The sequence below is a fragment of the Cheilinus undulatus genome, linkage group 5 (assembly GCF_018320785.1).
Source record: "Cheilinus undulatus linkage group 5, ASM1832078v1, whole genome shotgun sequence".
Classification (NCBI taxonomy): Eukaryota; Metazoa; Chordata; class Actinopteri; order Labriformes; family Labridae; genus Cheilinus; species Cheilinus undulatus.
The window spans coordinates 45,730,389-45,744,816 of record NC_054869.1 but is presented as its reverse complement, the minus strand read 5'-3'; the positions used below and the strand labels follow the sequence as shown (position 1 = coordinate 45,744,816).

The 14,428-nt window shown below is 38.9% G+C and overlaps 1 protein-coding gene across 11 annotated transcripts in view; it reads right to left on the bottom strand.

The window, feature by feature from the left end:
- Positions 1-14,428, bottom strand: part of add2 (adducin 2 (beta)) — a 38,347-nt gene that overhangs the window by 15,323 nt on the left and 8,596 nt on the right. For 6 of the 11 annotated variants that reach the window (XR_005991907.1, XR_005991908.1, XM_041787798.1 and 3 more), the window contains exons 2-5: positions 5,079-5,269; positions 4,541-4,682; positions 1,596-1,747; positions 1,296-1,376 (exon numbers count right to left, since the gene is read on the bottom strand). Coding sequence is in view for 9 of the 11 variants with exons in the window: in XM_041787798.1 (XP_041643732.1) it covers positions 1,296-1,376; positions 1,596-1,747; positions 4,541-4,682; positions 5,079-5,225 (522 nt within the window). In the remaining 2 variants the exon portion in view is untranslated. Of the gene's footprint in view, positions 1-1,295; positions 1,377-1,595; positions 1,748-4,540; positions 4,683-5,078; positions 5,270-7,360; positions 7,711-10,266; positions 10,291-10,710; positions 10,843-10,872; positions 10,937-14,428 lie in introns of those variants that run through there. The other 5 variants (XM_041787793.1, XM_041787795.1, XM_041787792.1 and 2 more) reach the window with 5 other exon arrangements.

Genomic DNA, 14,428 nt, shown 5'->3' with positions numbered 1-14,428 from the left:
TTCTGCAAATATGTTGACACATACAAGTGTTGCTCGGGAGCCAAGGTCAAGTTTAAACAGCATCTCTTTTGTTCAGGCCTTTTCACCCCTGGTGAACCCCACCCTTCTTGGAATATCCACAGCATGACCATGATCCTTCTGACTTTTTGGGTTTTAAGCAGGAGGTGTCAGAAAAGTTACCAACACTACACCCTAGGCAGTGCTTACTACTTACATTTACCCCTTACCATGCCCAAAAGGTGTAGACTTTGTTATTTTTTCTACAAATTCTATCCTCGTGCCCCTGGTAATATGCAAAGGCATCCAAACCATGGCCTGGGTACTGCCAGTCCTCCTAGTTGCCTGATGGTGCCCTTCTTGGTGGTTAAAATTCATGCTGAAACCTATCTGGAGATCTGCAAAAACATCTTCTCTGATAAGGGAAGCTTTCATTGTGGCTCTCTGATCTTGTTTTAATAAAGAAATGTAGTCAAGGTCTGATTAAACTGCTACTTTTCTACAGCTAAACCAAAGCTAATAGTGATGGTGGTAGCAGCCCTTGACTGCACCGGCTTATTGTACAGCTTAACTCCACCTGCAATAATGGCAAACCCATGCCAAAGCAGGTGGAGAGAGGAGCGAAAACATCTATTCTATCATGATAAGCTTTCAATGTGGCTCTTTAATCTTGTTTTAATTAAGAAATGTGGTTCAGTTCCAATAAAACTGCTGCTATATTAACATTATCTGAGCTGAGTGCTACACTGGTGGCCGCCATAGCCATTGGCTCACAGTACAACTACACTCCACTCATAGCTACTGCCTCATTCTCCTTAAATGATGTTATTTCCAAACCATTTTCCAGTCTGGCACAAATTTTGTAAATTGGAGCTTTGCAAGAAGGATCTACCTAATGACAGACATGGAGCTTGGCAAATCCATCTGCCTTGCAAGGTTAGAGCAGTTGCCTCCCAATAAGACATCCACAGTATTTTATTGTGTTCTTTAAAATTCAATCACTACTGATTTGCTTGTGGACCTATCTAGAACATCAGTGTTTTTAGTATATCTGCAGTTCAACTGAAAAGCAAGTTTTAGCTGAATTATTTTCTCCTCAGATTCGACTGGATAGAAAAGCAACTAAAAAAAATACAAGGTTAAATACACAGACTCATTGTCAGCATTAGTAATACCAGAATACCTCATACTGTTATCACAAAAACAATTTGACATCAGACCAATGATTGTTGGATTACTGATCAGTTATATAACACAATCCTAATAAAAACGCTTGTCCTGTGATGTGTCTCACTCACCAGACTGGATCCAGTCACTTCACTGTAAGACAGTCCGTCTGGAAGCACCAGGAAGTGTTCCTGCTCTTTGCTCACACGCAGCTGTCACAGAGGAGGAGGGATGGTAGTTAGGACAGATGATACGAGCACAGAGATAAATTCATTCCTTTGTTGATGAGCGCTGATATCATGAATGGCTCTAAAGATAATCTGCCAATCAAACTATTCTTTGCTCCTATCGCTGCTGTTGTCAGTTCAGTTGAATTAGAATAATTGAAGGATTCAGAGAGAAGCACTATTAAATAAGGGAGTGAGACCTACCGTCAGACATGTGTGGCTGATCTGCACCCAGCCAAAGAGGTCAAACAGGCGATGGGTGCTTGCCAGCTTGCAGCGCATCAATCTCTCCCCCTTCACCATGGTGCCAGGCTCCCATCCGTGTAGGTCATTGATGGGCGTCACCATCATCATGTCTGTGGGAGAGAGAGAAATAACCAGAAAGACTCAGAGACAGTGGGATGACCGTCAGTGGGAAAATGTAAGTAGGAGAGGGGGTTAGGTTTTTTTTGTTTTTTTTTTTACAAAATATACCATACTGATAAAAACTCACATTGCAATACATTTTCTCTCTGTGATACATATAGAAAATGCAATCAGATAAAATGTTGTGTTTTCGGGGGGATAGAAGACCTGCATTATGTCAGAAAATTGATACATAGTTATTTGTTGGTTAAAGTCAATTTTTATGTCTATCTGCTGTACCTTATGTCTATCATGGGCTCTCTCAAAGCCAAAAAGCAGCTTTCTTAACAACAAAATTCATCTGAGAGAAGCTGATACTGAGCTTAAGTGTCATCCATCTTCATCAAAGTGGTGTTAAAGCATGGCCATTCTACCTGGGCCTCCATAAAGGTAAGATGTGCTCACACTGAGTGAGAAATAATTTCTTCTTTCAATGCCATATATTTCTATTTAGAGCGACGAGTTCAGACTTTTGTGGTGTGGTTCCTGCAAATGCTCTTACTGCAAAAAAGATGCCTCCTGATTAAATGTGCAGCCCTGGTGAAAAATATGTCACTCTTTAACAACAGGTTTCTTTTTCTGCAGCTTTAAGCATTTATAAAAAAAAAATGCATAAATTGATAATACATTTGCAAACAACCTAAAGCCAGTCATTTTGGGTACACTACAGCCATTCATAAAAGATGTAGAGTAAAATTAATCCAGACGTGTATTTCAAGCAGATTAGACTACTATAATACTCTCTATGCTGGGTTATCCTCATTTAAAAAGCAGCAGGCAGAAAACTTAAATACATCAACACTCCAATGGTTCGCCTTAAAATACAAAATCCCTTCCAGAATCCTCTCAGTCATCCAGGAGGCTCTCAATGCTTCATCTGGATCCACATGTGATCTGCTCACAGTCCACAACCAGACCTGGCCCCTTTAGGTCATCAGATCTGAAGAGGGGGCTTTAAGTCATTGTGGTCCCTCCATCAGCATCCTTCTTTAACCCGAGGTCAAACACAAGGACATATTGCTCTACGGTCAATAATTAATTCTCATACTACATCTGTGCTTCGCTATGGAGCTACAAGACAGAAACCAAGCGGCTCCTAAGTTTACTATTATTGTTAGTCACGTGGAATCAAAAAATCTACTTTCCATCAGCAGCTACATCATTTTTGGACATTCAGACAAACTATTTCTCAAATTTTTATTGTTTCTATTGAGCAAACCTGCTGAACAGTCAGTGTTTTAATGTGCTTATATATAAGCTCCCCCTGTAAAAAGAGTAATCAAACTAGCCCTGTAGTAGTAGTTATCCTTTAGTTGAGTATCTAATTTAATGTTTACTTACATAAGTGTAGCTGAGTAGCTTTTTTGCGCACTTTTACCTTTTCAAAGAAGATTTTCAAATCCATTGTTTTACTTATCGTTAAGTATATATTAGGGGAAGTAAATAAGATATAATCAAAATAAGATATATGTCTGAGTTCTTTATGCCTTTATTTTGAGAGGAGGACAGTGGAAAGAGTTGGGATAGGGTGGTGGGGCTGAGACATAAGAAAGGAGCTGCAGGCTAAGGGTAACTACTACACCAGCACAGTTTATAAATCATTGTATTTAATCATAAAGTGAAAGCGCACTTTATAAATCATTAATATGATAAATTGCTCTAAAAGCACGCATTTTAATTTGCATTTTATGTTGTGTTCACTTTTATTTTTTTAAATCAGGAGATATTAGATTGTTTTCTGTGTTGATTTCATTTTGCATGTTTTTTTGTTTTCCACTTTTTGTCTCATGTTTAATATATCACAGGCTGCACCAACTATTACTGATAGCTCTAAATAACACTAGATGGAGCAAGGGATTTATGGATTCAAATGTATATTTCAAACATGTAACAAAAGCATTAGCTGCACTAATGTTAGTAAAAGGTAAATAACAATAATAATAATAACCATAACCATAATAATAATACTAATAAAAATTTTAGAAAAAAATAGGTAAGGGACATCTAGAATTATAAATCTGGAACTTTTTAATTTGTTATCAATGAACCAAACCCCTACCAAACTATGACCCCAAAACCGAGGTATGAAACCGAACCATGATCTCTGTGAACTGTTACACCCCTACTGCAGGCCAGACTTGAACCCAGGCCACCTGCGCACATGGGGCCCCCCTCTAAGCACCCAAAAACAAGAGGGTCAAAACAAGAAGGTTCAAGCTTTTTTGTCATCGACACGAAACTGGACATTTGTTTGTCTTAAAGCCAGATAAGACTACATGATTTTTTTGGTGATATTGGACTATGCACAAAAAACCTTGCCCCGTCTTGGCTGACAGACCGGTCACACTAAAAATGTGATCCCGACTTCTCATCATGCTGACAACCTCAAGTCAGTTTTCCTTAATAAGATAGTAGAAAAAATCCAAAAAGGCATAAAAATAGTTTCTTATTTAAATGTGATTAAAGGATTGATTAATTGCAGTTAACTACAGAAATCCTGAGATTAATTGGGATTAAAATTTTTAATCTTTCAACAGCCCTACTTTTACTTGTACTTGAGTATAATTAATGCCCAGTTATTTTATTTCTACTTAAGTAATTTCAACCAAAGTAACTGTACTCTTACTTGAGTAAAATTGTTTTGTAGTCTTTCCACCCCTGCTCGTGCCGATGCTTTATGATTCTACTAAATAAATGTTCAGAAACAGTGAAGTCTAGCAGTAAAACTTGGTTTGTGTACATACTAGAGGGAGTGACAGGCAGGGCTGCTGGAGAGCCATGTGAGGCCATAAAATCAGCCAGCTGTCTCAGTGCCCAGAGGTTGGATGAGCTGCCACCCTTCTTCATCTGCTCCTGGATCAGCACATCCAGCTCCTCCCTGAATGACTGTGCAGAAACACAAACATAGATACTTCTGGATTATCACATGCACATACATGTACCCTCATACCACACAGTGTAAGCAGTGTCAGAGGGGCTTTAAACTCATGCACTGATTAAGAAACTCATTGACAGTATCTCTCCACATTCTTCCCAATTTATGTGATGTCACTAACAACCCCAGCATGTTGAAGCCTCACTGATAACCTCCCATCTGCAGAGAAACTCAGAGTCCTGCACTCAGAGTGGGCTCTGCACTGATTAGTGCCCAGGCTGTCGAGTGTCATTTGAGAACAGATAAATAGTGATGTGAGGCGATAACTGAATCTACAGGGAAGGATATCCAGAGACTGAAACAGAAAGAGCATAAATCATTCACTCTGAGACTAAAAGGCAACTCACCGGACTTTGCAGGAGGCTGGAGATCCGCTTCTTGTGCTGGGGTCCAGAGCCTGGCGTGGAGTGCTGAGGTGACTGGAGGCCCTCAGGGACCCCATCACTGGGGCTGCGCTGCACCGGGGTGCTCTTGGGGGTCGGGGACTTGCTCATCTTGAACTATTTTGGGACTTAGAACCAATGATTGGTGGGGAGAGCTGTAAAGAAAGAGTGTCTGTATTAGGAATGCTACATTGATGGTGTTTTATAGTATTGCAATAAAATTAAAGTGACGACACTGATGAAATAAAGCAAAAACAAATAAAAGCAGAAAGATTGTTTCATACTCATTCATTCAGGTTTCTATACTGATCTTTTCCTACTTGTCTTCCTCTTCTTGGGATAAGGTGACTCAGGGTGTAAGTTTAAGTTTTAGACCAATCTATTTCTCCACCTCTATCAGCCAACAATCCTGCCGCAGCCAAACTTTAAAGCTATTTTGCATTTTTTAGATGCATAAGATCATGAGCATAATATCAGCATCAGTGGAGCTTAAAATGTTAATTATACTGTAGGCACCTGCAGACATGAACATTTCTGCAGAAATGCACTGTCTATGGCACATGAAAGCATGATGACAGTTTAAATGCACCGACAAAAGCTGCATGAATGCAGATTTAACCACACACTGACAATACTCAGGCAGGCCGTCCAGCTACATTCATAGCCACCAAAGCTTTTACTCATGCATGATCCCGCTACAAGTGTGTGCAAGAGAGAGAGAGAGAGGTTGCCGAGTTATCTCATGATACAATTCAAACTTCCTATAACTTCCTTTTAGTGTTTTTATTCTTTTTAAGTAGTTTCATTTCAGTAATTTAATGCAACTTCTTGCTGCTGATGCTCTCCTGCTTATAGTTTAGGATGACTGCAGTGATGTGCATGAAAGAGCCACCTCAGAGGCAAATTACAGGAGAATAAACTGAAACATCAAAATGCAAGCAGTACTATCATAGCTTTTTAAATGTACTGCTGATGAATACCGTCCAAAGAGTAGTAGCACACAAAGTCAAAGCTTCAGAATAAGTTTGGGTGGGATATAGCCCTATAAAAGGCTGCATTAATTTCATGCTTCATTGTCCTGTTTTGGCACACTTCAGCAGCATCTCCATGCAGCCCAATGATGTAATAGCCTCTGCTTCTTAATGTCTCATTTTACTTACAGTATGTGGACAAATCAGAAGTCCTCTACACCATGTGTTATCAAACATTTGCCTTTTTACTGTTCTTTTATTTCATTTATCCAGGGTTAAGTTCATGTCATAATCATTGTTCTACCTATAACAGTCATCTGTATTCAAACAGGAGAAGACCAAACCAAAATGGCATATAATGTTTTTTTTATTGCAAAATAGTGGAATATCAAAACATGACAAAAGGGGTGTGACAAATTGCATTTAACTATGGATATTCTGAGATCAATCACAGTTAAAAATGTTCATCTTTTCTCAGCCCTAATAAGTATATACTGATGATTTGGTGACTGAGAATGAAAATTGTTTTCAGTTTTACTGTCCAATTTTTGATGACTTAAGAGGTGCTACTTTTTTTTTTTTTTAAAGATTTATTTTTGGCCTTTTTGATAGTATAGGACAGGGGATAGAGTTGGAAACAGGGGAGAGAGCGGGGAGAGACATGCAGGAAATAGTGCCACGGGCTGGATTCGAACCCGGGTCGCCTGTGTATATGGCATGCGCCTTAACCACTCGACTACTGGCGTGCCAAGAGGTGCTACTTTTAGAAAAAATGTCACTGCTGACTTTTTTTGAATGGATGACTTTGAAAAACGTATTCACTGTTATAGCAGATTTTTGCTGCAAAGTCTGGGAGAAAAGGCAGAATATTCTGTTTAATATCGAGCTGGAATAACAGGCAACTTTGTAACTGCTTGTCATGAACTGATTTGCTGAAAAATTGATTTGCTGGGCACTTTTTGTGCATGACATATGAATCAGGCTCCAATATATCGGCCAAGTGTGCTTACGCAACAATGAATTTGACTCTGGTTAGCTTTGGTCTCAGTGTACAGGAATTAAACATTAAATACAAAATAATAAACTGAAAAATGATTTGAAAAATATGATTTAAGTATGCACAAGCTCTTGTTAGGTATTTTTCTATTATATACAAGTCTCTGTGCATTGATAGTATGGTTGTAAGATAGCAAGGTTGCTGACTAGGCATGATCAGAATGTCACCCTACATTGTGACTTTATATTTATGTTTTAAAAATTGGAAAAGTATAATACCCCCTCTTTAAAGTCCTGAAAAGTCACATGAGTTCCAGGCACGCTGAAAATGCTGCCACAATGGAGTCAAAGGCATCAGTAGCATCAAAGGAAAGGCACAACAGCTAGCTTCAAGAGGAAAAACAAGTAAGAGGCAACGATTTATGGTTCAAAAGTTATTTAACATTTGATAAACTGTGTCATTTCTTTTCATGTACGACAGCGCTGGACTGGAGGGCATTTTAACTATCACATTCAGAGAAAAACTGTCATGCAGCCACCATTCTTTGCTGCTGCAGTGGGTCCTTAGGTTCTACTTAGCTGCTCTGAAACAGCAGAAGAATTGATTCTGGTTTATAGCGCTTACATTTAGAATGGCTAAATGAATCAAAATATAAAGTTAAACCAAATGTTATTGTGCATAAACTCGTGTACTCGCCAACACCAATACCTGCATTTTAAGCAGTATTGGATGTATTTCCCATACTTGTATATGAATCAGAACAACCCAACCTGACACACCAGATAGGCTGTTTCATATTTCCATTACATGGATATATTTCAAATTTATCTGAAACCTCCCATGCAAAGTGTTTGGGAAGGGCAGGACTTCTCAAAAAATTTTTAAAGGTGACTGGACGAAAATTGCGTCTGCCCAATGCAATACGGGCCAATCAGAGCAACAAGACAAAATGAGGTAGCAGACATGCTCAGCCCCAGCACTAACCTGAGCTCTGCAGCCTGGTGGTTTGTGAACGGTGTGACTTGTGCTGGATTAATTTAATGCCAAAGCCGACAAGGAGACATGCAAAGCTGTGAGAAGCTTTCAGGGTGGCTCTTAGCTCGTTGTAATTAAGAAATGTGGTTCAGTTATGGTAAAACTGACTTCTTTAAGAAGGATTTCCTGGTTGTACAGGCCAGGAAGCTAGGCTATACAGCGTAACAGATGGGTACAGTTTCTCCCTGGGATGCTAAAATAGAATGCTTCAATAATTTCAATAGTGCATATGTTTGAGTCAACATTGTTTTGGAGGCAATTGTTACCAAAAAAAAAAAAAACTCACTTAATTCTGTGGAGAAACTGTACCTAACAGTTACACTGTATAGCCTAGCTACCTGGCCGGTACAACCATCAAGTCCCTCTTGAAGGAGCAATGCTTAAAATTCACTGAAATCACTGGAGGCTAATGCCTGTACTACTTCTAGGTACCCAATATTTCTAAATATCTATAATTTAGAAAAAAAACTGAAATACCCCTTTAATGTCTGGACTTTAACAGCAGGGTATCCTGGTTTGGGCCTACCACTTTAACCCTACACCATACAAAAGCTTCTATAAAGTTGTGCAATATTCTCTTTTTCACTCCTAATTTAGCCTCCTTATAATCAAATAATAGAGTTTAATTGAAAGAAAATTAACTTTTGGCAGGACCCCTGTCCTTGGTTTTATTTTTAAGGATTACATGAGGAGATTAATAACTTACTCACAGGGTTTCCAGCTCCCTGAAATAAAAATAAGGAACAGGGGGAGGTATTGTTACCTGATGGACAGCATTGGTATTTACAGAGTTTTATTCAATCTGTAAAAACACTTGTAACATGTAACATAGAGGCTAAATATATAGGCTACTGTCCTTACACTCAAGTTCAAAGTGCTTCTATGGTATTATTAGCTCTATGGGCAACAACCATAAAAACATTTTTCATTGGCCAATGAGAACAGGCACAGTGGAAACTTGATGCTTCTCATTGGCCGACCTAAGCAAAGAGACAGCAGTAGCTGTGATGATGTCATGGGAATAAAAGCTTTAAAGACAATGATTTTTAACTAAGTTTAAAATAAGGAACAAAAGGTGTTCCTTATCAGTTCAATAGGACAAGCACTTTAGATGTCAAATAAGGAATGATTGCTTACTTTAAAGAACTGTTGGCTGCCCTACATACTCAGGTCTTTGTAAATGATTATGAAGCTAAGGCTAGCAGTTTGTTAGCTTAGCTTAGCTTAGCTTACCACACTACAAAGCCTTTTTAACCTCCTAATTTACCACAGAAACTATACAGCATCAATTAAATTAATAAAAGGATAGAAAGACCAGGTTTGAGTTGAAGACAGCCCTTAGTCAGACTTTGGCTTCTTAAACTTCCTGGCAGGTCATTCCCACTTCAATATGGTGGATGAGTACACCAGTATGATGAATCATTAAAAAGATACAACAAATACCATTTAAGATACAGTGCTTAACAAATTTATTAGACCACCCTAACCCTAACCAAAGTAAGGTTTATGCCACAGCTGCCCTAAATTAACAGCATTGGTAATTACCAGAATCATTTTCTATGTTTCTGCAATGGTTAATATACCATATGTAGAAGCTCTTTAACCCAAATGATATTTTTAATGCTAAAATAGAATTATTATTGTTATTCATGAATTTTCAAATTTACTGATTCACAAAAAAATGAAAAAATAGTAAAGCACATTAATATTTCTTGATTAATATGTCAAATTATAGTTATTTACTTGCATTCCTGACCAGAAAAATTACTTTTAGTGGTTGAATGAATGAATTCAGTTTGAAATCCCTCATTCCTGAGAGAAACGTGGAGAGCTGACTGAAAATGCAAGAGTCCGCATTAAAGCACTTCATGATGTTGGATGGTCTTTGAGACAAATATGACAGGTGGTCTAATAAATTTCTTAAGCACTGTATGTAGCAAAAAAGATGCTTAAAAACAGAGTTCGTCCGAAAGTCCATCACACTGTACCATAAGTCATCATAACAGGACTGATTATTTCTTGCATCAGGAGCTTCACTATCAGGGTGAGTCTCGGATGCTTCATCTTTGCCAACAAACTGAGTGATAATATAAAATACATTACAGGGCAAAAGCAGAACCTAGCATTCTCCTTATATTATGTTCCTCACCCCATCCAAGATTTGAAATGATGGCTGTGAAATCAAGAGGGCAGACAGTAAGGTGAATTCAGGAAGGGTCAAATAAAATGCAAAGATGAAAAGTGAGAGCTAATAGTTTTAGTCCTGTGAGATTTAAAAATACAGTATGTTTCTGATCTTTGTAAGCCTGTTTCTAAGAGTTACTAAAGCTGAGAGATGTAGAGTTACAAACCAAGCACAGGCTATGAAGAGAACCAGCATAGATGCTGGATCAAATGTTAAATAACAAATGTCAGTTCAATCAATACGCTCACTTATGTTGTAATCAACTCCATGCAAATCCTTTTGTATGCTGCATTAAGAGAAAGCTGGGTTTCTTCTTGCAGGTATAAAAATAAACCGTATATTGGTCTGCACGTTAAGCCGGGATATCTGTCTATTTTCAAACGGCAGCATTAAGACAAAATAACCTACCCTCACATTAAGGATGCTGTATCCCTCAGGGCTCTGGATGGTGGAAACGCAGAGCTAAAGCAAATGGAGCATTAGCAGTAAGAGCTCATATGCAGACAGCTGCTTCACAACTAGACAGGAAGTTAGCTTGTGATACTGCTCAGTAATTGGAGAAAGAGTTACCGTAAGGAGAAGAGCTTCTGAAAGGAGGCGGCCCCACCCTGAATGAAGCGTACTCAACTCCAGCACAAGCACTCACACACAGACATGCACACAGAGCTGCAGGGAGCAGATAAGGTCCCAAACACACCACACCCTCTCTGCTGTTCTACATCTAACCAACAGGCTCAATGACCAACATCAAAGCAGTGTTACTGTGTATCCCTGATCCCATGCATTATGAGCCTACAAGAACTGAGGGAAAAATGCAAAGATCTACAACATTGTTCAATAACTCTTTTTAAACCGTTACAAATAAATACTGTATAAACACCTGCATTTTAATGTGGAAATACTGGAAGATAAACATGCACAGTATTATCAGCATGATGGTGATATCAGCAGATATTTAATTTCTGCTGATATTTTCTACCGATATGTCAGCAGTAAAGTTTAACATGGAGTTTAAGGCTTGGCCAAGAAGCCTATGTCAGCCGAAGTTTGTTTCTTGGCTCATCTTTTCACATTAAAATGTTTTTTAAGGACTGAAGTTTTAGGTCTGACCTACATTTTAAGGATACTGTCCAACTTCTTCCAACATCATGGTTAAAAAAAAAATACAAATACGGGTGATTTTAGCCAAGGTCTGGTGACATTGTCTGCCATATTAAAACAAGTTTTAACCAATGAAATACACTCTGTTGTTGTCTAAGTCAGTGGTTCTGAACTGGACCCGCCTCAGGACCCACCCGTCTGTCTTATGACAGATCGCGACCCAAGTTTCCAAACCATTTTCAACAATGCATGTTTAGTTCATTGAGTGTTGTCGTTTGGAGCATGATTGGAGCAAAACACCTAATAAAAAAAAAATGGACAAAACTGACAAGTTTTATGCCTACTTTCCCCATCAATATGTGTACATTTCTGCTAATCTTTCAGAGAACTTGTGAAATGACTTCAATGTCATGGGAAAAGTAGCCACTGATTGCAAGAGGAGATAAATTAGTTGAAATATTGATCAAACACTAAAATTTACCCGATTTCCCAGTAAAACAGAGTAAAATAAAAGGTATCGATGCATGTCCAATAAGGATTCCCACTGAAAACTGCTCTGCCAGCAACCATTGGGTCCTGACCCACCAGTTGAGAAACCCTGGTCTAACTCACAGTTTCTTTCATGTTAATGTAAGGCTCTTCATGTTTTACATAAATTTGCGCATACAACATGGATGTGATATAACCAAAAAAGCCCTTTTTTCCCCAATAAATAGACACAAAAAAATCTGAGCAAAGCTGATATTAAGTTTGAGCTTCATCTGACTGCATCATTATGGTGTGACAGCTAGTCATCTTCACCCAGACCTCCTTCATACAGGTATTTTTCAGGTATTATTTAAATATTCCGAGTGAGAATGCAATGCTTGTTTACATGAAATATATTCTTTTATTTATTTTACTAAATTCAGTCTTCAAGGATGTCTTAAATGCATGTTAAGTATTTAAACTCATCTGCCAGGAAACTCTCAGTCAAAATAAAAAATGTTAAGGTCAAGGGTAGTAGGAATTAAGGGATTGATTGGAACTCTGAACACACCAACTGGAGGACAAACTGGAGGAGCTTAGGCGACTGAATGTGCGGTCAGTGGCAGAAAATAATTATTGCCCATCAGAGGTAAGCAGCACAAAACACTACTGAGATACAGCAACAGAACGGCAGCTTCCAGCAGCAGTTCCAATAATGTTTGACATAACGACAAGCCACATCTGTTACAACTATAAGAAGTCAAAACTTTGTTAGCCCTCTAATTGATATGTGCAATCCATTCAGATAATGCCCAAATGATGCTGGCCAGTCTCTTTCTGGGTGAAAACACTCATCAGAAAAAATGGCAGCAAATGGGGAAGATGGGATTTTATAAGGTTTAAAAACAAAACATGCCCTGTTTAACAGTTATTAGAGCCAAGATACTGAGGTAAGTGAGTTAGACATAAAAATGATGGCTTTTATAAACTAGAAAAACACTCAGAGAGTGCAGACCTCCCCCATTAGCCCTACCTCCCAATAGTGACAAATCCTTTAACAATTTCCTGGATCCGTCCCCATGTTCCCCCTCTGACACGGCATTCACCAATTACTCCCTCTTCAGAGGGGTGGACACGCGGTGAGGCAAAACATTGACTTCGCTATGGGTGGACTGTCATGGCAGAAGCATTGCCAGCTGGTGCCAACAGATGCACTGACAGTCTCACCCATGGTCTCACTGGATGACTGGAAGTCATGGCAGAGGGTGAATATTCCTCTATTCCTCCCAGCATTTTGAGTATTCTCTCTGTTACGCTCCGACTCGTCTCCTTGACCAGGCGTGTGTCTTTCAAACTCTATAAACTCCAAAACTTTGAATAGAAACACACCCAAAATGCTGCTGGGATTGAAGTTGCTCATGTTCGCCATCTCCTGGTGTAAAGTGGTAACAGCGCAGACCTCCACCATTAGCCCTATCTCCCAATAGTACAGAATCCTTAAAAAAAATCCTGAATCCAGATGGTGATCCGGATCAGTCCCAAAATCTAATCAGTTCTTTCTTATGCCATTTCTGACATTTCCTGAAAATTTCATCAAAATCCGTCCACAACTTTTTGAGTTATGTTGCTAACAAACTAACAAACCCACCCGATCACATAACCTCCTTGGCGGGAGTAATAAGGACAAGCATTCAAACTAACCTTGAAAGCTGATAGGTTGACCACACTTCAGGTCTTTCATCAGGTAAATCCATTTTGCAAAGCTCCAGTTTAAAACAGACCCGACCAATCAGCATCATTTCAAGAGAACGAGCTACAGGTGGGTTTTGGTTGCACTGGAAGCTGATAGCAATGGCTGCAGCCAGTGTAGCATTTGTTACAGATGTATCTAGCAGTTGTGTCAGAGCTAGACCACATTTATTTATTAAATAAAGAGCAAAGCTTTTCATTATGATTTTCTCCTCAGAATCTGCTGCTTCAGCATGAGTTTGCCATAGATGCGGACAGGGATTAGTGGTACTGTAGAACGGTATATAGGCAGCCACCGGTGTAGCAATTAGCTCAGATGTAGCTTTAGAATAAGAACTGGGCAACATTTGTGTATTAACAAGAGAACAGACCCATACTGAAAGGTTTACTTTGCAGAGAGGATGTTTTTGTATTTGTACCAACCGGCCAACAACACTGTTCATAACCTGTGACACGTCTGTCTCCCAAACTCTGGTTACTACCTCATGCACTACCTCATTTCTTATTGTCACTCTGATTGGCTCATTTTGAATGTGACAGACAGAAAGTTTGTCCAATCTCCTTACAAATGTTTAAGTCCTGCCCTTCCCCAGATGCTTTGTATGGGATAAATTTCAATATATTCCATAAAATGGATATATATGAAACAGCCCATGTGACATGCCGGGTTACATAAAAATATTCTAGAAGAAACAAAATTATAAGAATACCTCTCTCTGACAGATGGCACAAACAGCCCAATCTTGAGACTGGAGATGGCATACCTTTTGTGTAAATTTGTCAAGCACGTTGAATGAGTTTGATCTTA